The sequence below is a fragment of the Anser cygnoides genome, chromosome 4 (assembly GCF_040182565.1).
Source record: "Anser cygnoides isolate HZ-2024a breed goose chromosome 4, Taihu_goose_T2T_genome, whole genome shotgun sequence".
Lineage (NCBI taxonomy): Eukaryota > Metazoa > Chordata > Aves > Anseriformes > Anatidae > Anser > Anser cygnoides.
In genome coordinates this window covers 44,343,273-44,365,299 of record NC_089876.1, presented here as the reverse complement: position 1 = coordinate 44,365,299, position 22,027 = coordinate 44,343,273, and the positions used below count along the sequence as shown (strand labels likewise).

At 35.8% G+C, this 22,027-nt stretch overlaps 1 protein-coding gene and 1 long non-coding RNA gene across 5 annotated transcripts in view; one reads left to right on the top strand and one right to left on the bottom strand.

The window, feature by feature from the left end:
* The window catches only part of ANAPC10 (anaphase promoting complex subunit 10), a 130,963-nt gene that overhangs the window by 57,468 nt on the left and 51,468 nt on the right, over positions 1-22,027 (top strand). The window contains exon 5 of one of the 4 annotated variants that reach the window (XM_048071801.2): positions 21,019-21,081. The exons of the other annotated variants lie outside the window; for them this stretch is intronic. Within the exon in view, the coding sequence (XP_047927758.1) occupies positions 21,019-21,066 (48 nt within the window). The 3' untranslated portion in view covers positions 21,067-21,081. Of the gene's footprint in view, positions 1-21,018; positions 21,082-22,027 lie in introns of those variants that run through there. 4 annotated transcript variants of the gene reach the window in all.
* Positions 3,402-7,186, bottom strand: LOC106032219 (uncharacterized). Its single transcript, XR_001204692.3, has 3 exons — positions 7,108-7,186; positions 5,139-5,174; positions 3,402-3,531 (listed from the first exon to the last, which is right to left on the bottom strand). It is a non-coding gene; the product is annotated as an uncharacterized lncRNA (long non-coding RNA).

The following is a 22,027-nucleotide window of genomic DNA, read 5'->3' as shown; positions in this document are numbered from 1 at the left end:
TTTAAGGAAGCTATATCAGGATACATCAGCATAGTCACAACATTTATCAAAGAGTGGTCTCAGGAAAAAAAATTGGGGGGGGAATTTGATTGAAATATCTACTATTTAGAACGTTTTTTTCAAGCTGTAATATTTCATAAACTAACACATTATTCTGTGAGGAGCTTATCCTCCTTCCACACTCTGTGGAGGAATAGCATTTTCCATTTTAATACAATTTTGAAGAGATTTTTGTAGAAGCCTTCCAATTGTCTGTTTCTCAACTGAGCAGACATACTCTAAATTGGAATTCAGAACTCATTTTGTTCCTATTGTTTGTCATTATTACTAAGTCTCAAACCAACATCATTAGATACTAATTTAGAATTCAATTTGACAATCGTAGTCTTAGAAGATTTTTAAAAAATGCTCTATTAATATTATATTAATCTAGATAATATCAATTTAGACCTACATGAAGGAGTTGTAAGCAAGACTGATCTTCCACAATTGATGTAAGTTTTACGCTGGTATAATTATGTTGATTGTGGTGGCTTCATTAGCTACAACAAAATTACTACAATTTACAACAGCCAAGGAGATCAAGTACAACAGTCACACATTGTTGAGTTGCTTCTTGAACATCGGTGGAACAAGACTGATTACTTACACCTTTTTTTTTTTTTCCTTTCCGTAAACATACACTGTAACTGCTTTCAGGTAGGAGAGTGGGCCATTTATTTTAAATATTTAATACGTAAACATGACTGGACACTAGGAAATATATAATTCATCATTTCAAATCATTTAACATTGACAAAAGTAATTTAAAGGTACTGTAATAGACTATATTAATATATTATATATAATAATATCATAAAATATATAAATATATATAATATAATCTATTATATATGATCTGATTTCATTAGATAAGCTGATAAAGCTGGATATTTTTTTTTTCAAGGTCTCTTTCAAAATATCATTTTGAACTCAGAAGTCATTCAATCCATGATCATGAAATGATTTTAAAGTAGACTGGTAAACAAGAGGAACTGTAAGTTTATTGTATTTTTTCATATGCTATTCAAATTCAGCTGGGAGAGACATAGGTAAGTTATTGAGGGCTTAGAAATCTTCAGGTATTTTTTAATACGTGGCTTTTTTTTATCTCCTGATATCTCAGAAAAAAAAAAAAAAACAAAAAACAAACAAACAAAAAAAAAACTGTGAGGAGATTGTTGTGTTTGAATTGTTCTTCAGGAACGAGTTAGAAGTCAAGAAATCACTATTACATGTGGAATATTTCAGGCATTCATCCCCTTTTCTTTATCCTTTACTAGAATACTCATACTAACAAGATGTTATTAGGAAAGAAAGAATACTCATAGTATGTCACTAGTCCTTCTGTTTACAGAGTTTGGGCCTTTGGTGCTGTTGGTCTGCACCTTTGTAAGTGAAAAATATGGTCTTTAAATTAGAAGATAAAAGCTGGAGAGAAAAAAATAAGAGAATTAACAACAGTGTGTAGAAGTTTTTAGATCCTATCTGAAATCCTTTGTATTTGCCTGGTATTTTAAGTGACCACAGTTTTACGAAGCTTCTGCTCAGCTTCCAAATGGCAAAAATAATCATATTTTTGATAATAGGAAAGGTGGTGGTTATTCTGTTTTGCATTGCAGTCTGTTCCATATCCCATGTTGTGTCATGTCTCAGAGTAGGTCAGTATGAAATCAAGAATGAAAGAAGTGAAACTTTGAAGATATTTGTTTTTTCCAGTTCAGTAACTTAATATTTCATCAAGGGCCCTCTGGGAGCTGATCTGAATATCCTGCAGTGAAGAGAGCAGCCAGGGAGGAACTCTAATGAGTCCTCAGTATACATTCCTGACTGCGTTCAAACAATTTGGCGGCCATAATTTTTAAAAACATTCCAAACACTCATCTCTCATTGTCTTTTGTGGTTTGGACCGAAGATTGTTGATTGTTGGACTGGTTTTGAGGTAGTCCCTTGAGTGAAATTGTGGATCCTACCTCACACATTATCATCTACATTTGCATATAATTGAGACATAAGCTTTCTGGCAATCTACAGAAGGAATGCTGTAGAGCTGTTGTTAAATTTTCTAAGAACAAACACAATAGGAATGCCATCCTAGGATGTAGGTCAAGAATGTTTCCACGGAATATTCTTTATTAAATCCATTGAAATCCTCTGGATCTTGTTAGATACGAGTTAAAGGAAAGACCTGAATCCAAGACTTCCTTCACTGAATTATTGGGCGTAAGATAAAATGAGAGTTACATCTTTTTTGCCTCGACACTTGATTTTTTGGAAAATAAAATCATTCTAGGCTTGTTCATTATATTTTTTGGAAACTTTACTTGAAAACAAACAAAACCAACAACAACCACCACCTACTAAGCACTCCAAAACTCAGGCTGTCACTTATGTAAATAACGTCCGTGCATGAGAGAGTGTGTGTCTGTATCGGAGGTTCAGGGGTGAGTGAGAAACCACAGAGGTACTTTATACTGAACATTGCTCCTGCAGCAGCTAGTAGGGTGAGAGGTGACCTTAGCAATGACTTACATTACATAATACCTCCCATCTCTCTGCAGATGTGTGAGTTTGTTTAAATGTTTTATGAGATTTTTATTACACTGTAATATAGTCCCAACCCCTCTGCAGTTGCCAGTTTGGTCACAAAATATAATAAATTTTAAAATACCTAATGCTTCAGCTATTCAATAATTTTCTGACAGGGCCCCCAATGCAATTATGGTACCACTGTGTCACTGAGCTACTTTTGTTTGGGCTGTTTGGAATAGCACTTTTAATTCTCTCATCCCGTTCTACAGAATCCATGAGTATAAGCAGATTTGAATGTTCTGTACACTTGTAAAAAAAAATATATATTTTTCTGTTCCTATCTTTTATGTGTTGTGATACAATAGCCAGTTGGATTACAGTAACTTCTACTTTTATACTCTTTTGATGTTGCCATGCCTAGGTAATTTGTGAAGTAGCAATCTCAGCTATAATGTTCTTTGAGGTTCTGAAACTGAGTTCATGGGAGGCATCTGTACTACATGCTGATATGCTGCTTTTCACCTGTATAATAAAGTTTACATTGAAGTAGCCTTTGGCCACTGAACATTAAACACCATTTCACGAGAGACGTGAGTACAGGCCAGTCTAGTCTTCACTTTATATTAGAGCATTACTCCTCTGTATCCCACTCCCTCAGACTGATTATTTTAATGAAAGGGAGGAAAGTCAATGTCTAAAAGGAAAAAAAAAAAAAAAAGGCAGCAGCGCACTATGCCTTAAAAATAGACTTAATTTATAAGCAGCTGGTAATTTTTAACTATTTCATACACTAACAGAAGAAATATGCGCATAAGGAAAATGATTCCCTACTCGCAAATTCCAGTTCCAGTAAGGCAGCTTTCAATTAGGCTCTGAATACTCAATTGACAGCCAATGTTCAGATCTTGTTGGAGAAGGCCTATTTTCCATTTTGAAATCTCTCTCCAAAAAGCATGGCTCCTGAAATGCAAAAGCAGGCAAATAGAGCTTGAGGATTTCAGCTAAGAGTTGTGCTCCGAATGAACTTGTGTCACTATGTGATAGGGAAGATAAACCATTGGAAACAGCAGCTTCAACTTTGGTATGAAGTCTCTGAATTTAGGAAGAAGGAAAGTGGGTGCATTTACTGAACTGTGAGGAATATGCAAGTTCTGTACAATTTATTTTTATGATTATTTCTTTAAGGATGACATATAGGAATAGAAACCTCTAATTTCAGGCATTCAAACCCGAATGGACACCCAAAATTCTGGAAGAAAAAAGGTTTTCCATGGTTAGAGTCTACCTTGCACTTTCCAGCAGATAAATGACTGTCTTTCATGCTAAACTGGACTCTTTAAGTTGCCCTGTTAAGACAACTTCAATTAAAAATACACAGGCAAGGTACAATAAAAAAAAATCATACTGAAACACATTTAAAATAGATCTGTGAAGTGCCTGATTGTCAGACATTTTCCATCTCTGGCATACAGCCTTCTGAATATTCTTTGTAATAATAGGCTCGTCAAAGAATATATTTGGGTCTTAATTTATTTAGTTTCTATCTATTTACCTTTCTAGCTGTCTGTTAGAAATATCAGCATTGTTTCCTTAACATAGCTCTGTCAATTTTAAGCTCATCTGTAAATTCCTCAGGTCACTTCAGCAGTAACACCACCTTTCATTTAATTCAGAGGTCACAAATTTATACTAACAGGGATTACTACAGGAATTAATAGATACTGCTAATTTCATGCCAATGACTCAGTAGGGATCAGACTTAAATCCCTAGACCTGGCTCTACTGGTCTATCTAAAAAGTTAAAAAATGAAGAGTGACTGTTACCGTTGTCCTCTTCTATAGCACAACATCTATCAGATATCCCAAATTTAACAGAGTAAAGACAGATCAGTAGCAGGATGGCATCTTTTGAAGAACTGCAGGAATTAATGTAAAATACTGCATTGCTATTTTTTTGTCTGGATCAATAATCACATGCCAGTGCCCCAGCATGGTATTAGTAAGATATGAAACCATTGCCCACACATTTTAAATATTTTGTAACAATTATATGTATCTGTGCTAGCTAAAAGTAGATTTTGAATATTTCAATTATCCTTTTGATAATTTAATTATGATGAATTTGTTTTTATTCTGCTCTTTTGTGATGTGTCTTTTGTCTGTGTAAGTACTCGCTTTCCATTGGTTTGTAGCTTGTTGTGTTAAACGATTACCTGCATATTTGTACTGTGCTTTGGGGGTAGAAGATGGCATGCACATTTAATGTTAGTGGATAAATCCTGGTTATCCTTACATAGAAAAGAGTCAGTGAGATGTTCAGTTCAATGCTGAGTGTAACATAATATGAAACACTTTGGTAATTTGCTGTTTTTTCCCCCCTCTGGAAATGAAATATTAGAAATAGCAATCTAAGTTGAGAAGAAAGAATTTTAACTTAATTTTAGCCAGATGGAAACAGTTTATAAGCAAGGGTGAGATGGGAGAGGTTCTTCTCTGATTATGGCCTTTGTTACTTGGGTGAAGAGCAAATGGGTAACCTATAGGGAAAACAACTAAAGCATAGTTACCTTAATCTTAATTCCAAGGTACTGGGACTGAGGATGCTAAAAGAAAGTTGAGAAGGCACAGTCAGTACATCAGGGTGGACTTCGACTTGTGAAAGAGATGTGAAGAGAGTGAGATATCCCTGTCCTTAGCTGGTATATAGTTCAGTGGGAGTTAACTCCAATTGACATAAGAAGTGGGAGAAAGGAAGGGCAGAGATTCTTGGCTGATGCTTTATTTTCTTCTGTGTAGCTTTGTGAAGAAAGGAGGCTGATTTTGTTAGAAGCTTTCATCAATTCAGAAAGAGCCAGCCATCTCCTTTTCTGCTTTCCACCATCTGAATAGGAATCGGGCAGAAGGCCCAGAAGCTACATTCTCTACCTTACCCCAGTGATGCGTAAGGAAGCCAAGAGTCCTCTTCCAAGCAGTTGCAGTGGGAAAGGGCCAGCAGCTACTTAAGAGTGCCCCTTGCTCACATCACAGATACTTTGGGGGCTAGAAGGGAAGTAGTAGAAGGCAGCTGGGAGAGCTGCCAAGTGTCACACTTTTGGCAGCTTTGTTGCACATTCCTTTAATTTAGGATTTGGCTCTGGCACAGGGAGACTTGCAGGTTTCTGCTTGAAGTGTTCCTTATTTACCACTTGGGGCCACTGTGGCACTCTTGAGCAGGAAACGTGGACCATCTCCTCCCTGTTGTATCCCAGGCAGGAAGGAGCTCTTGGGAGGCAAAAGTTGCATGTAGGCAGGACCATTTCTTACTGTCCTTATTGCGTTTGCTTCACTCCAAGTGACTGAAACAACTAGAGCATCCCAGGAACTTGCTATCACTTCTCAACTAAGCAGGTTCCCTGGCAGTCCTGGACTAGCACAGGCAGATCCTAGACCCTGTTTGTTCTAATCCTCTTCACAGTTCTTCATCCAGCTGGGAGCACCTATTCCAGCTGCCAGGGGTTGCATAGTTTTTACTTTACCCTTACCTTCTTCAGGGTAGAGCATGCTGACAACAGAGTTAGGTATTTGGTTATCAAAAATTACACTAAGGGGACAAACTGAATACCAAATCATACAAAATTGTTAAGCTGTGCAAGAAAGCCTGGACCGTGGGACAACTTTAAAAAGTCATATAATTGTTGTTAAAGATACGTGCCTATCTCGAGGTAACGAAGTTCTCTGTTGGTAGCAAAGACACTAGAGTTTTTAGTTCAAAACATAATTGAAACAGTGTGTTAACTCTTTCTCCATTAGGCAAATGCTTTACTATTAAATTTAATACAGTTAAACTGTTATTTTTTCTGTAGCAGTACCTGAAAGAAAGTACCACTTTATTATTGCCTTACTACGTTATTCTTTAGTATGCAGTTAGGAAAGCAATTTTCTTTTTCTCTTATATTTGAAATATTGCTGTGTTTAGGCTAAATAACATTCCCTTTTCTAGTTGGATCAATGCTGGAAAGTTGGTTTATTTAATTTTGCTTATTATTAGAAAAGCACTAAATTGGAATGCTGTTTTCTATCCAGTTCTCTGTATGCTTCATACAAATTAAAAGATAATTCAGGAGACCTCACATTGACTCTCACTTTTGTTACAAACATTAATATGGCTTCTTCTAAAAACGTGTAAATAAAGAAAAAAGGCAACGGAGATTGTTTCTTTGAAGGAGTTGGAGAGAAAGACAAACTTGCCGTTCTCTCTCGTTTTCATGATAGCAAGTGACCTGCTTAGCCTGGAGCAGCAAATCTCCAGGGCCCAGACATCCACTTGAAGCAAAACTGACCACACTGACCCACCGCAGCTCTGGTTCTCCGTTGCGGGGGTGTGGATTGGTATTGGTTTTCAATTTAGACAAGATGTTGTGTGAGTCACCCTGCCCCCTGCCCTCCCACCAGTGCTATGAATAATAAACTCAGTGAGAAGTTTCAAGCCAACTGATGTGCTGCCAGGGCACAGCTCCTTCTCCCCGTAGTCCTTCCCCTCTCTGCACTTTGCTGGACCTGCAGGGCTTGTTGTGGGTGGAGGTGAAGCACATCTGGAACCGGCTGATTCAAATGACACTCGTAAGTGAAGAAGGAGGTTCTAAATCTGACCCACCCTGGGGAAAAGAGGCTGAGGTCATAGGAGGGTAGAATGCGGAGTATTATTATGATGAAAAAGTGAAAAAAATTACATCAAATGTTTGTTTAAGGATCAGAAGTCCTGGCCCAGCCCCTTTGGTTTGCCAAATATTACATGAAGCTACATAAAAACCAACCCTAACCTCTTACAGTTCTCCCATTAGGTCACATTAAGCTTTGGCAGGCAGGATGGTCCTACTTGGTGGTTTTCTGATTTGTGGTTTGAATTTGGCCAACCTTACTTATTTAAATTTATTTTATTTTGTAAACGCTCAATGATAGAGTAAAACTCTAGAGTAAACTTGTTCTGGCCAACATTTATTGTGGAAACATTCTGCATTATCAAGAGATCTTTGCAGAACAGCTAACAAATTAAAACAACGCATTTCAAGCACATATTGAAGTTCTTTTTGTAAATGAAGGAAATGTACTGATGGCTTCAAGCCATTGCTTTTGGTTGTTATCCACTTCTGTCCCTCTGGGCTTTTATAAAACTGGTGTCTTTTCACTCCCCCTGTGAGGACAGCAGTCCCTTTGGCAGTGGAGCAACCAGGGGAATGAATCAAAATATGTTCTCCTCCTTTTAGCTTTGTTAAATTTTTAAGAAGTTTGTCTTTCCTCCCTTTATGAATACCTTGGTGAGCCCGTTTGCTTTCTTGGAGGCTCAGTTTGACTGTTGCCGTTGAAGTATGGATCGCTGATTCCAAGCAGGGATTTTCCTAATCTGGAGCAATACTAAGTACATTGTGTGTAAGATATATTTTGCCCACTGACAGCAGAATTTATAGTATATGGAGAATGGCCTAGCGGTGTTTTCTCTGTAGAGAATAGCTTAACAAGGAAGGAAAAAAAAATCGGTTCCGTTGTCCTTAACTGAATATTTTTGATTTGTTAAAAATTATAGAAACACTTTATTTTGCCATTGGATTGATAGGCAGTGACTGAACTCCACCTACCAGTGGTAGAGTAATAGTTCTACTCTTTCTGAGAACTATGTTCTCCTGATTTACCTTCTCTCCTTTATAACTTTTCATTGTGAAGTTGCCAAGCTGTATCACTGGAGCATAGTCTTGCTATAGATGAACAAGTTGTACTACGTGTAACCCAAATAACAAGAGCTGTGAAACACTTGAACTAGCTTTGCCTTTGAACTTACTGCCATCTAACTTTCTCAATTTGGGAATGTTGAAAATTTCATTTAGATGAAAAACATGCAAAGAAACCAATTGAAATGTTTGTAATATTCTTTACAACTTAAGGATTTGTGAGCTTTCTTGATTTGAGGAGTAAAAATGGCATACAACTTTTTATAAAGAAATTTTGCAACAGTTTTAAAAATAAGCAACAACAGTGCATAGGGAGTCTAATTAGGATTTTATGTATAAGCTATTTTTCAAAAGTATGTCTCATAAATTGTTCGAAGAAATATGACTTCATTTTTTAAATTCAGCAATTACAGTTATGTCCTGCTAAAATTCATTATTTTATTCTGTGCATGTGTGTTGCATAAACCAGCTTTTCCACTATTCTACATGTGAATTTAGGCTCTGCACATAGCAGGCTGACAGCCCTGTAATCTGATGATTATACAGAACAGGTTCAATACACGCAGCAGTGTTCATACAACTTTCCCCATATTTGACTCTTAACTAGGTTTAACGCTCTGGTTTTTGGCAGGTTAATTAACCAAATACCGTGCTCATTGACACCTCAGCAGAATTGTTTCTCATCCTGGAATTAGCTTGTTGAAACAAGTTTAAATGTTCTTAAATTGTAGTGCCGTCAGCAGTTTAGATATAAAATATACTCTAAAAGTCACTTGAAAAAATATAATCTCTGTTTATTTATTTATTTTTATTCCTGTTCATTTTTTGGACTCTTGGCTGTCTTCTTCACAAAGGATGGCAACTATAGAAACAATTTTAGTGATAGGGTCAATTACCTGTTAATTGCTGTTAGAACACCAAACCATTCCACTAGAGTTACTGACGCACTGGTTATTGATGGCCTGGCTGGCAGTGAAGAGTGACATAAAGACATAAAGAAAAATTCCTGTATTTTCTGAAACTCTTGAAGCGTTCTGTTCAGCTTATTGTTTTTTTTTATTTTACAGTGAAAACACCTTTAAATACCAAAGCTGAATTGTCATAGCTGTCCCTGACCCTAGAAAACAGAGTTGCAGACACTTTTTTACAAGGAGATGTATCAATAGGTCCTGTATTGTTAAGAAGGATGTGGAATTATTAAAATATTGCAAAGCTAAAGATTGTTTCAGGGAGAGTTCTCCAAATCTGTTTGTACAATGTACAAATTGGAAGCCATCTGCCAACAGTATTTCCATTTCTTAATGAAATCTAGACAAATGTGACTATGAAAAGGACCATACAAAATCATAATAATTTGTTGGATGAAAAGTGTCTGTTGTTCATTAGCAGTAATCTGCTATTATAGTTTATGATTTTGCATTTATGAGGTTTTAGAGTTTCAAAAGTGGCAAAAGAAGTAGTATATGACGTTTCTCATTGCAGGGTCAGCCTGTGAGTACATCAGCTCCTCCAAGTTGTGGTTAGCAGTACTCACTAGCTTGCCAGAGGTTCAGATTAAATGCTTAACCACCATTATGCTAAATTCGAGAAAAGGTGATTACTTCCAGTTATATGAATGAATAAAAATGAGGAATATAAATAGTTGTTGTTCTCTGGGTCAGTATCAGTGATTGCTCTGAAAAACTGCTGCAAAATATGTATTTTGTGAAGCTGCTTATATTTGCTGTGTATTTGGCTTAGAAGTCTGTGTACTTAGCTCCCTTGAAATTTTAAATAGAAATCAACAAGGGAATTGTACATTTTTTTCTTACAAATCAGACTACTACATTTGCATTATAACACTTTGTTTTGGTTTCTCAACAAGCTTCTATGTCAGTAGCATTTATACTAAGCTTCTATGTCAGTAGCATTTACAGTAATCTTGGCTTTTATTGTGCCCTGGCCAGATTTATACAGTCCTACTTTATTTACTATAGACTGGCTGATCTCACAAACAGCCAACACAGTATAATAGTGGTATCCTGAATTTCGATTTGTGATGCTCCTCAGATATGGAGAAGTGTTCTGTCCTTGCCTGGCTCCTTACAATTTCCTGTAGCTTACCTCTGAGTCACTCCTCTTCAACAGTGTTGCTGTTGGTTATCGGTGCATAAATGTATCGCAAATGCATTATAGGGGTAAATCGGACCAGCAATAGGTTGCAGCATCAGGGCCCCCTTTTTGTTGTTTGACTCTTGATCTCTTATCAATATTCAAGCTATATTGATACAACATGTAGTCTATGTGTTTAAGTTCAGGATGCTGTATATAGCATAAGTAAGTCACTAAAAAGAAGCTAACACGCAAGAAATCTCCCTAAACTATAATTATTAAAAAAAAATAAATTGCCAGCAATCAGTAGAAGTAGTTGAATAATGTTAAGTTTAGGAAAAAAGGAATCGAATATTCACACACACACAAAAAGTTAAAATAGCAGTTGTTTAAGAAAATGCCAAATGTTGCTTTGTCATTAGATAAGCATAGAATTATTGAATCCATTGCATGGATATGTTGCTGTGATGGTATACTTCCATGATTCGGGAATGATCATAATAGGTGCTTTTTTGTTATGCTGGAATTCTTATTCATGTTTTTGAACCTCAGATGCATCTCCAGTACCATTCGTACTACCAGTTCAGAGCACAAGTTTGCTTTTGTAGCAGATTCACAATTGTCCCTACTTACTACGTTTTGGTTTGTATCACAGTGAAGTCTCAGAGGACAAACCAGGATTCCTTTCAGGTGGAACATGTTCCAGGAATTCACCTAATATCCTCCAGACCCTACTGGTTTTCAGTCCATAATCCCAAACTAGAGCGAAGTTGAACCAGAAAACCTCAAAATGCATATATATGCAGGAGTATCAAGTCCTCAATGCCGTCAGTATAGTTACTGTTACTTCAATAGATCCTTCAATGTTAGTTACTTCAATAGATCCACTTCTATTGCACCGCACTGTACACATGTAGTTGCAGTATCTCTTACCTTTTTCTCAAGATTAAACTTCAGTTTATAAAAGGTATACTCAGCGAGGCAGATAAACTGACAAATGCCCTTTCCTGTGTACTAAAATTTATTATGTGTCTATTGTCATTCTCAAGCAACAAAACAAGATACCTGCGCAATGCTAAGAAATAGTTTGAGATTCTATTGAGAAACATTCTGCTCTTATATGAGTTATGTATGGTAGTATTTGCTTTTTCTTTGAATGTTGGAGCTACCACTTTTCCCTTTTAAGACTCCCCTGTGGTGACAGTAAGCATTGCCAGTCACATGGCTAAGATTCAGAGCTGGGAGAACTGCCATAGTAAACTGAATTTGAACTCTGGTCTTCCCATGCCTCCACTGGGATCTATAACTGTCTAAAAGCCAGGTCTGGCCAGAAATTTTTTGTGTTGCAAAATTACTTTTGATGTGCAGCTGGCTGTGTAAAACATTTCTTATTTGTTTGTCCAAATTCCAAAGCTGAATTAAGCCATGTAGACTAATCAATAGTACAAGTTATTTTAAAAATTGAAAATATTTATCTTTTATATTAGCTCGTTTGATGGTAATTGAACCGAAGCATTTTTGAACACCGGACTCAAACAAAGCTCTTGAATTTATTATAGATTGGCTTATCTGGCTGGTGAATCAATGTAAATCTGTGTGGGGGCAATGACAAGCCTCAGGTAGGTCGCAGTTGTCAGGGTTTTGCATGTGGTCCTTAAAAAGCAGGTCATTCCTGTATTATTACACATTAACTTACTTGTAAAAACATTACTTTTTAAAGCACAATATTTTGTGCACGACATCGCGTAGGTCTGCTGGTATAAAACAGTGGAGCTTCATTGCATTCAAGCATTCATCAGTTTAAAGCAAGGACCCTGTCCAAGCTCCTTGTGTTCAGAAACTTTGTTTTAGAAACCTGGTAACACAGCAAGTGAAAGAAAAAATGTGTAAGGAAATTTGAACTAATGAAGTATACACTCATTTTGATGGTGAATTGGGTTGCTTAGGTTTATAATAGATATTCTTGGATGAAATAAGAAAAAAATATCTATTGTTAAAATAGATTAGTATACTCTCATTTAAAACTTGTGAAAAGGTTGCCAATAGAATCTCAGTGCTCAGAGAGCTATAGGAATTTGAATAAGTGGCATCATTCTCCTTCAACCAGACGTGAAAAGAAAGCTACTTGTTAGCCTGTTTACCTTCAAATGCATGGTAAAGACCGACAGAATGTGAAATACAGCCAGAGTGCATAGTAAATGTATTCTGCTATGCATGGATCACAGCCATTTGTTTATAATACATTTTTCACTCTTTCCACAATTTAACAAGTGTGATATCTCTTAGAACACTGATTGAAGGTAGATTTAGCAGCAAGGCAGAGGTTTTAAAGCTATGATGTTCCTACAGTCTTTGTGGAAATTGGATGGAGACCTGCATAAGTGCTCTCATTGAAGGAGGAGGGTTTGTCTGAGTTCGACAGTCATTTGTACTGATGGTTCCAGTGGCTGATCAGTCAGCAAATATGCTGACTGGCCGGTCAGCACAGCTGTACCTCCAAGCCAGCCATTGTATGTGCTGCTCTTCAACCAGCTCCGATCAGAAGCACTGCCTCCAGTCAGGTGGATGAGAGGGGTAGGGGAGAAAATACAAAGCTGCCATGAGAAACATTCTGACCAGTTCAGCAAAATGAGAAGGTCAGGGAAGAGATCAAAAGAAGAAATGTGATGAATGTAAGAGAAGAGGGTAGATCAGAAGAGGGAAAGTGATGCGTGGAAGGGGAGAAAGGATATAGGAAAGACCCAAAATACTACAGAGTGGAAGGGGAGGGAAGCAGGAATGGAGGGCACAAACCTTGCAGCAAGTCTTAATTTGTTTCACTGATCACTGGATACTGGAAAATGATCAGCGATCATTTATCACCAGGTTTATGTTCTGCTGCTATTTGTGTGACCCTTAGGCTTTCCATATCTTTTACTTCATGGTCTTCAGGTATTTTGTGGTTTGGGAATATAGGACAGGAGAATTCTGTAACCATTATTGCTCTGAGAAAGCATGCTTGGAAAATACAGTAGGTTTAAAGAGTAGGTGGAGGCATTTTTACTTTCTCTGCGTGACTAGAGATGTCTCTTGGACTTCCAATCTAGCATTTAGACTGGTGAACTCTACTGAGGAAAATGAATTAGAGGCCATAGTAACCTTACTAATTACAGACATTTTGCCATTGTTATTCAGTCTTCTAGTTCCACTCTATGTGTAAATGAAAATCTTTTGATGACACTTCATCATTTTCCCAACTAAGCTTTTTTTTTCCTAGTTTTGAATGAAGAATGTCATTATAAATAGGCTAATAATCTAAGCTGAGAAGTGCTTCTTAAGCACTTAATTCTCTAACTTTGTCTTCCCAGTTACTTTTTTGCTGATTTTGTAGGGCAAATACATAACAACTCTTGAATAGTTTTGTCACAGTCCTAAGATATTTGACAGGTTGAGGATTTTGTTTTGGCCTGCTACAATGCTGTGGTTTTTTAGTTTTGAGTTCTATTTTCTCAGAATATTTTCAGGATCTTGTTTTTAATTTACGAGGTCATATTAAAAGGGAATTCTCTCTATAAAGCTGGAAATCAATACTTCAGTTGTAAAGTAAACTAAATTATTTTGTAAATAATTACTTTTAAATTGTATATAAACTATGTAGATTCAGCTGATTCTAAATAAAAAGAGAAACTTATCTGAAGAGCTAGTAAAATGCTTTGCCTGTGCTTACTCAGACTCACTTTTTTTTTCCCAGACAGTGTCATGATTCCTATTTTTTTTATATCTCTTAAAATTATTATTTCAAGTATTTTGTGCATTTTGTAAGTAGGAAATAATTGGTGAGCTACCACTGATAGCATGAAATATTCAAGCACTTTTCCTTTTAAGTTTTCTGTGGATCTCTCTTCCATTTGAGTAGTGTACAAAATTACAAACCTGACCCTGCTAAGACCCCTAAAAGGTACCAGCACAACTCTTCAGCTGGTGTTGGAAGCAGATGCAGTTTGGTTCAGTATAAAATTTGTCCAAAGAAGGTAATAATGAAAAAAAAAAAAAAAGACACACCCCCAAGCCCTAGAATTTCTTAAGTTCTTGAGAAATACACACAGCTGTAGGAAAGAACTACCAATTAGTCTGATTTGCAACAGGTTTCAAAATCTTGACTTAGATTGTGAGTTGAGTTTAGGGAAGATATGTGGAAGGGAATGGTAAAGTTCAGGCAAAAGATGCAGTGGGGCAGGGAAAAATGGGTAAGTGACATCTGGAAACTAACTTGAAAGAAGAAACAACCAAAAGTGCAACTGGTAAGAGAAAACAGAATCCAGACTGCAGCACAACATTGGAAAAGATGAGAAGTAGCCAAGAAGAGAGCTTTGTGGTAATGTGACATGCAATAGGACATGAACGTGGTTGTTCCTTTTGACTTGGAAAGTTTTATCAGTTTCTTTAAGTATGTCGCCTGCGTAATTAGTTTGGCAAGTTGCAAGGTCTGAGATTAACAGAGATTTGTTTTCAAAGGTGGGAAGTAAGTAACCTCCACTGCTTTCTTCACAGTTTGGCTATCTCTGATTACCTTGTGGCTTTAAAAGTTCTTTCCTTACATGAGTATCGAGGTGATTTTATAGTCACTTTACTAAACTGTGTGTTTAACTACTGTGTGATGTGCCTCTAGAGGAGCATCTTTGGTTGTGTACACATAGTATATCATTAGATAAATACTTTGTTTGGCAGGTTGCTTTATAAGTCATGTTATCATCACCTTTGCCAGTCATATGGAGCCAATCATAGCTTTCCCTGTTCATTGCAAAAGAATGCAGAGCAATCCATTCAAAGCAGCACACAAACACTTGGTTTAACTGTTACCAGTTGCTTTTGTCATCCCTCGTTATTACTAATGGATGCTCTGCTCTGTGCTTATGGCAGTGTACATGCATGTATCACTGAAAGCACGTGCTGGCTATGAGGACTGGACAGCTAAGGGTAAATGTGTACCGAGAAAACAACAGAGAAGAGATGATTAATTTAGTGATTCTTTCTCATTAAAATTGACTCTTCATTTTAAGTTAGGACTTTTTTCTGTCTCTCACAAACCTGAGGAATGTGACAGTTCTTGGGGGTGAAAATTGAGACGCCCCAAGTTCCAAAATATCGTGTATCTGCTTATAGTTGTAAAAACACTGAATATTCTTATAAAAAGAGAAAAACAACACCATTTTATAAATTGGAAGCAAAGGAAGTTAATCTTCATGAGACTAGTTAGGCGATTTTCCAGCTGCCATGGTATTATTAGAATATCTTATTCATATTTGCATCTGCCTAAAGTGAAAATATTTTACTTCCCAATCTACACGTCAAGATGCTGGCAACAGAGTGCATAGGCTTGTGAAGACAGGAGAAAAAAAATCATCTGAATTTATAGGAGCAATTAACTAGTACTGCTACCTGAAGTGATGGATTTTGGGGGGAACAAAAGTCATCCTTTGGAAAACTGCATGTTAAGATATTCTTCTTCAGATATCTGAAATTGGATGTTATTTGGTCTCATCTCTCTCAGCTCCAGATTAATTTTTCCTGCTCATTTCTAAGGCATATGAGTTATGTGTGTGTCTGTCTCGTTTAGCATTGGGTAGCTCTTTTCTCATCTCCTCTATGGTAGAGAACTGCTTGGGTAGGGAAAAAAATTCAAGAATATCTACGTCCAAATAATACCTCATGCAGATTCCATCCTTAGCTACTCAGCAGAGAAAGTGTTGCATTTCATTTTACCTTCATGTACATTTTCTGTGCTGAATTAATTTTGGTTGTGATTTAGAGCATGTATTTTTAGTAATGAGTACTAAACATTTTAGAACTCTATTTTAGGCTAAATTCTAAATCCAAGGAGAACAAAGCTTGCAGGGTGGTCTGAGGCCCACGGGTGATTTGCAGCATGAGAAATGATAAATGTAGAACTGATCTTTCAGAGGAGAGGTTAGCAGTGTGGTTTGCTAAATGACAAAATCTGCACTGGTACAGAACAGGTTGATTAGACAGTGTAGAAGTCATTCACATGCTCCACTAGGTGGCACATTTTAGGAGACTTGGTGACATGGTGTTGTCAATATATCAATAACATTTTTATCGAAAAACTTTTCTTTAAGACATGTATAGCATGTGCTGTGTGCTTTTACAAATGTAAATTTTGCTCTGTGAGCTAGCATTATTAGTCCCATACTTCCTTTTGTGCAGTGTAAGGTATGTTTTCAGACCAGTAATACTTGTGTTTGTACATTTTAGACTGCAGTACAATATCCAAAGTAAAATGTCAACTATTTTAAAATCTAATCTTTAACATCAATCTTTCGTTTCTTTACAATCTTCTGAGGCTTCACAAAACTTTAACAATATTACCTTTTAGCTTCTCTTCATTTGGAATTTGTTTGAAACAAATAGCTTATGCAATGTAGGATAAAGAGAGAAAACACTCATTTTTTGTTTGTTTTGCACAGAATTTTTCAAAATAGTCCACTTCATACTTCTCCAGCTTTAGATAATTGAGTGGATCTTGCACAATGATAGGATTTTATTTTTTTTTAAATCACATTGAGTTAAGTTTGCAAATTTCAGAGAGGATGAATTTATTTGTAATTAGTTCTAAAGGTAAGAAATTTGAGGATTGCTACTTGCAAATGAAGCTGAATAGAACTACTTAGCACTAAGTATCTTTCTGAATCAAGTCTCTGTGCTAAATTGTCACACTGGCTTAAACTTGAACTAATATGCACTACATTGTTTTAAGTATTTATAGAAAAAAAAGTAAAATATAATGATCCATGATACAAGAATGTAATTAAGTAATTACCTTAAAATATATACATCTTTTTAGGAAGTTATACCTCACGCCAGTTGTTGATCAGATAACTCAGGAGTAAGTTTTGTTAAACAACTTAGCTGATGGGTGGTCTTAAGAATATTAATATTAAAAGATAAAATCAAAGAAAAGAAGCAGATAGAATGAAACTGGTTAACCTCCCACTCTGTTTAGGGAAGGATCCTGTTTCAGTAGAAGCTAGCTTTTTTTAAAGACCGTGACAGCTTTTGGATATTTCAACAGGCAAATAGTTTGTGGGCATAGGTATGACAAACTTCCACAGATGTTTAGAAAAGCCTTCAGGTTCACCTGAGGTTTCATATTAAACTTATCATGAAGAATAGTGCAGTGTGCAAACACAAATGAATAAATATTTTGAACATTTTTCCTAAAATCAAGCAGCTGTGCTGTGAAGAACCTGCAAGGTGGAGTGGGACAGGCTTCTGCATAGAAAACTTATTCTTTTCAAATAAAGAGTGATTGTCCTATGAAATCTTTCTGTGAGCACATATATAACAGTGTATTGGTTAATAAGAAAGAGAAAGGAAAAAATTGAGTAATTTCAATCATTTTTTTTTCCCAGATGTACTGTGCAGTATTTTACTGTATATTTTTCATATGTCAAGTTTTTTATTCAGTAACTATTTTTGTATTCTTCTAGCAGCAGAAATGTATTTTCAGAGGCAAGAAGAGTGAACATTGAAAATCAGGTTCAAATTCAATGTGCCAGCTTTCTTTTTTATTACTTTTCTGCCAGATGGGACAGACTTTTCTTATATGTTCAGAGAATAAGTTAGTCCTTTCAGAGTTATCTGAAACTTTGGGTGGAATGCGATATATAGATATCAATTTTGAATGTGAATATTTAATTTAAGAATAGAAAAATTGACACAGAACCTTTTTGGTATTGAAGTGCAGAAGAGAAATAGAGAAGAGACACGTTAGTCCTAATGGCCACCCTCTCAAGGAACATTGCTTATTTCTGGTATAAACAGTAGAGTTTATGTGCAGGAGGCAGTATTTATTGACTTGCTATTCATTTACTTGCATAAAGCATCTGTACAATAATTGTAGTAGCTATTGAGATGTAATTAGTTAAATCTTAATTTTCATCTATGGCTTAGATTAAGGTTTGTTGGCCAACCATATTGAAAACACTGTAGCCTTAAAAAGATTTTGACAGGGCTCTGTCACTCACATTTTTGAGAGACTTGGAATTCTTGGAATTTCATAGAAGTTTTGTCGTCTTCCATCTGGGATCTGGGACAGCAGTCAAATTCTTAAGAGATGAATGGTATTTCTGGTGATCTCCAAGACCATCAACAGTGAATGCCTTTCCTGACTACCAGCATAATTTGTTACAGTAATCTGTTGTATTCTGAGCTATCGCCTAATGCTTTATTTTTATAGAGTTGATGTTAAGTACACAATCATCAGAACATAATTTTGCTGAAGGTGATTCATAGAGACCATGGAAATATGTACAGAATATAAGAATACATGCTCTTAAGGGGGTAGATTTTATTAAATCAGTGAACTTTTATATCCGAAGGTTGACTCAGTTTAACTCTTGCATTATTTTCACTGTGTGTAATTCATCATTTGGATAGTGTCTCAAAATACAAATCTTAATGTTTGTGTAAAATTAAATAGACTTCAAATAGGAATATGTCAGCTTTAAAATTCCTGCAATATCATTTGTTAATGGCAATTTAAAGTAAGTGGAATTTTGTTAAATCCCTTCTAGTAGATATGAACATCTATAAATAATAATAAAAAAAAACCTTGATATGCAATTAACATGAACTTCATAGGCTTCCATTATAATTGTAATGGAAATCAGGTTAATATTAGAAGGATAACAAACTTACATTAGCTTAAAAAATCATGTACAGTCTATCATCTGAAACCTAATGAAATAAATAATCATTGCAGCTAAGACTGCAAACAGTTTGGATAATTTTCATTCTGATGGCTAAAACTTTCCGTGTAGTATTTTCTTGATGGGTTATATGAGTAATGAGCTTTGAATCTAAAGACTTGTTCTATCATCTATTTTCATGTTGATTCCAAGTTTCTGCAGAGAAAAATTTACTAATTAACATGTGGGTTGGAGTCCACCTTTCCCTGAGATTTACCATCATGCTTTGGTCTAAAGAGTTTTTTAATGCCTGTAGCATCAGTACAGACAAACGCACACAAAGTTCAGTAGTTTAATGAATACTGTTGGCTAGGCATCATAATAATTTAGATCTCATCCTTATAATCTTGAAGTATGATAAATCTGATGAAAGCTGCAAAAATGACACGTCAAAATATGGCCAGTACAGCGTCAGTTTTGGAATACTTTCATTACATAATTACTGCTTTCTCCAATATTTAGCTAACAGGAAATATTTCTTTATTTCATAGAATCATAGAATATCCCGAGTTGGAAGGGACCCATCAGGATCATCAAGTCCAACTAATTTGTCAGATGCCTTTTCTGTAATAGAAAACACACTGAGAAAAGACTGAGATGGCTCTGCGTAGAGTTTTGTGGGATAACTTCACGCAAGTGTTACAACTCTAGCAAAAGCAAGAACATGTGCTGAGTTATCTTCCAAGGCAGAAACTGATTGAATGTAATGTTAACTCAAGAAGTTGCCTCAGTACCTTGACCATTACTGGGGGAATTCTTACTAGGAGATATTTTATCATCTTTTTTTTTTTTTGTTTTTGGTTTTTTGCTATTTGTAAGTGAGTTCAAAGTGATTATCAAGCAAGGAGTTGAAATGAGTCATTTTATTTTATTTTGCATTTAATTCAATTAATGTAGTTAAGTAAGAGATGCATAGTTAATCAACCAATAAATCAGTGCAGTACTTATTTGTTATCATAGTCAGGTTTAGTTTTGATAGATAACGGCCAATAAGAGACATTTTTAATGCAATTGATGAATACAGTTCTGAGAGCCTGGTTTCACGTTAAACGTCTGATTAACTTTCTGGGAATGTTCATGAGCATCTGCTTTTTTTTTTTTTTCTCCCCTAAATTCCTTCTTGAAGTAAAATGCCAGAATATTTACAGAAAATAATATAAAATCCCGAGTACAAATGTTGTAAATACAAGTTTAAGATTTTAGATTTAATATTTCTCTGCAGACTAATTCCAATGTATTCATATCTATTTACTTATGTCACTTTTCTTTTAAAGATAGTGTTTGGTGATTGGGATCGTGCATGGTAGGGTAGAAAATGTTGAGAGAAGGAGGCATACATTCTAACAAATGACATGGAAGAGTCATATAGTACTAATATTTGAATTCGGATAAAAAGGAATAAGGCTTATTTAAGGGCCTGGATAACTGTAAACTAGAGAGGGGACTCACAAACACTGCTACTACAACACCATAATATACAAGAGGCTTCAAGTAGTACATACTTTGACACAAAGATGAAAGTAATCTGGAATAATCGTAATTACTACCAGTGATCTTGACTGCTGTTCTACTACTGGTACTACCCAATGCTATTTCCAATACTGATACCAACAAAAAAGTCTTTAGGAATCCTGGATAGAGCTAGGCAAAAAAAAAAAAAAAAAAAAACCACTTTTATTATATTCAACCACAAATAGTTTGATTCACAGCAATGAAATATAAGCAAGAATTTTATTGTTCGTATCCCTAACTTTCCCGTCAGGCTTGTTATTCTATCTGTCTTTATAATTCTTCATTCCAATTTCACTTTTGTTGCTCTTTGACAGATCTCTTCCCAACGGTCTGTCTGCTTCTAGTTCCACATTCTTTTTACTGTTCTTCCCTGTCTTTTTCCACTTTGTTCATAGATGACAAGCTCAGGAGGTATAAGCAGTATTCTCTTTTGGAATAAATGAGAAAGAATGAGAGAGAAGTTAAGAAGAGGAACCTTCTCCTTATGATTTCTCCTTGGTAAGAAGAAAATGCAAAGGCATAGTCTTGTTCCACATTCTTTCAAGAGATTCTGGATGGTAGAATAAAGGTTACTCAAGCCCTGTTTTTCCCAGAAGAGCAGTCTTCTGTCCCAAGGGCGGAAGTAGCGTAGAAACTACGTACATCACAAAAGATATCCTTTGTAGCTGGATAAAATTGATCAAAAAGGTAATGTCTGTGAAAATCAACCAGTTCTACACTCTTGAATAGCTTGCTTGGTTATGATTTACAGAGAGCAAAGCTATTTAATGACTGTAAATTGTTTTAGGATTTGGACATCAATGTTACGTGGACACTAAATGCTACATCGTAGACTGTGTAAAAACTGATTTTCACATTTTATTTCAGTATTGGGAAAAAATGTCTTTCTTTTTCAACTCGGGAATACAAGTTTAGCTGACAAAGTCTCTTCTGTTACTGTGGCAGGGATGAGTTTCAAAGCCTTTATTCAAAAGTCAAAGTCTTATTCAATATATTTTTCACATAGACTGTTAATGAAATAAAATTAGGCAATACTATTTATTAATTTGCTTTGAGGTTTAAATTATTGATGTGGAAATGTTGAGCTTCTTATATTTTGTCTCTTCTGATTTTTGCCCTTTTTGTATTGAAACAGTACAACTATTCATAAAAAATAAAAAATAAAAAGAACCGTAAAACTATCATAATCAAATTAAAGTCTTGTTTTGATCAAGATACAAAGCATGTGTAAACTGCAGCACTTGCAGTTTTGTGTTCAGAGCGTGCCATTGCTTACTCCACTAGTTTAGAGTCCAGCACTTAAAATGCTCCTCTTTTTCATACACAAGAGTGTACCTCCAGCCCATCAAACTATTTCCTTGGGAAGCTGTGGTTCACTACAAGACTACCGAGTTAGTGTTCTAA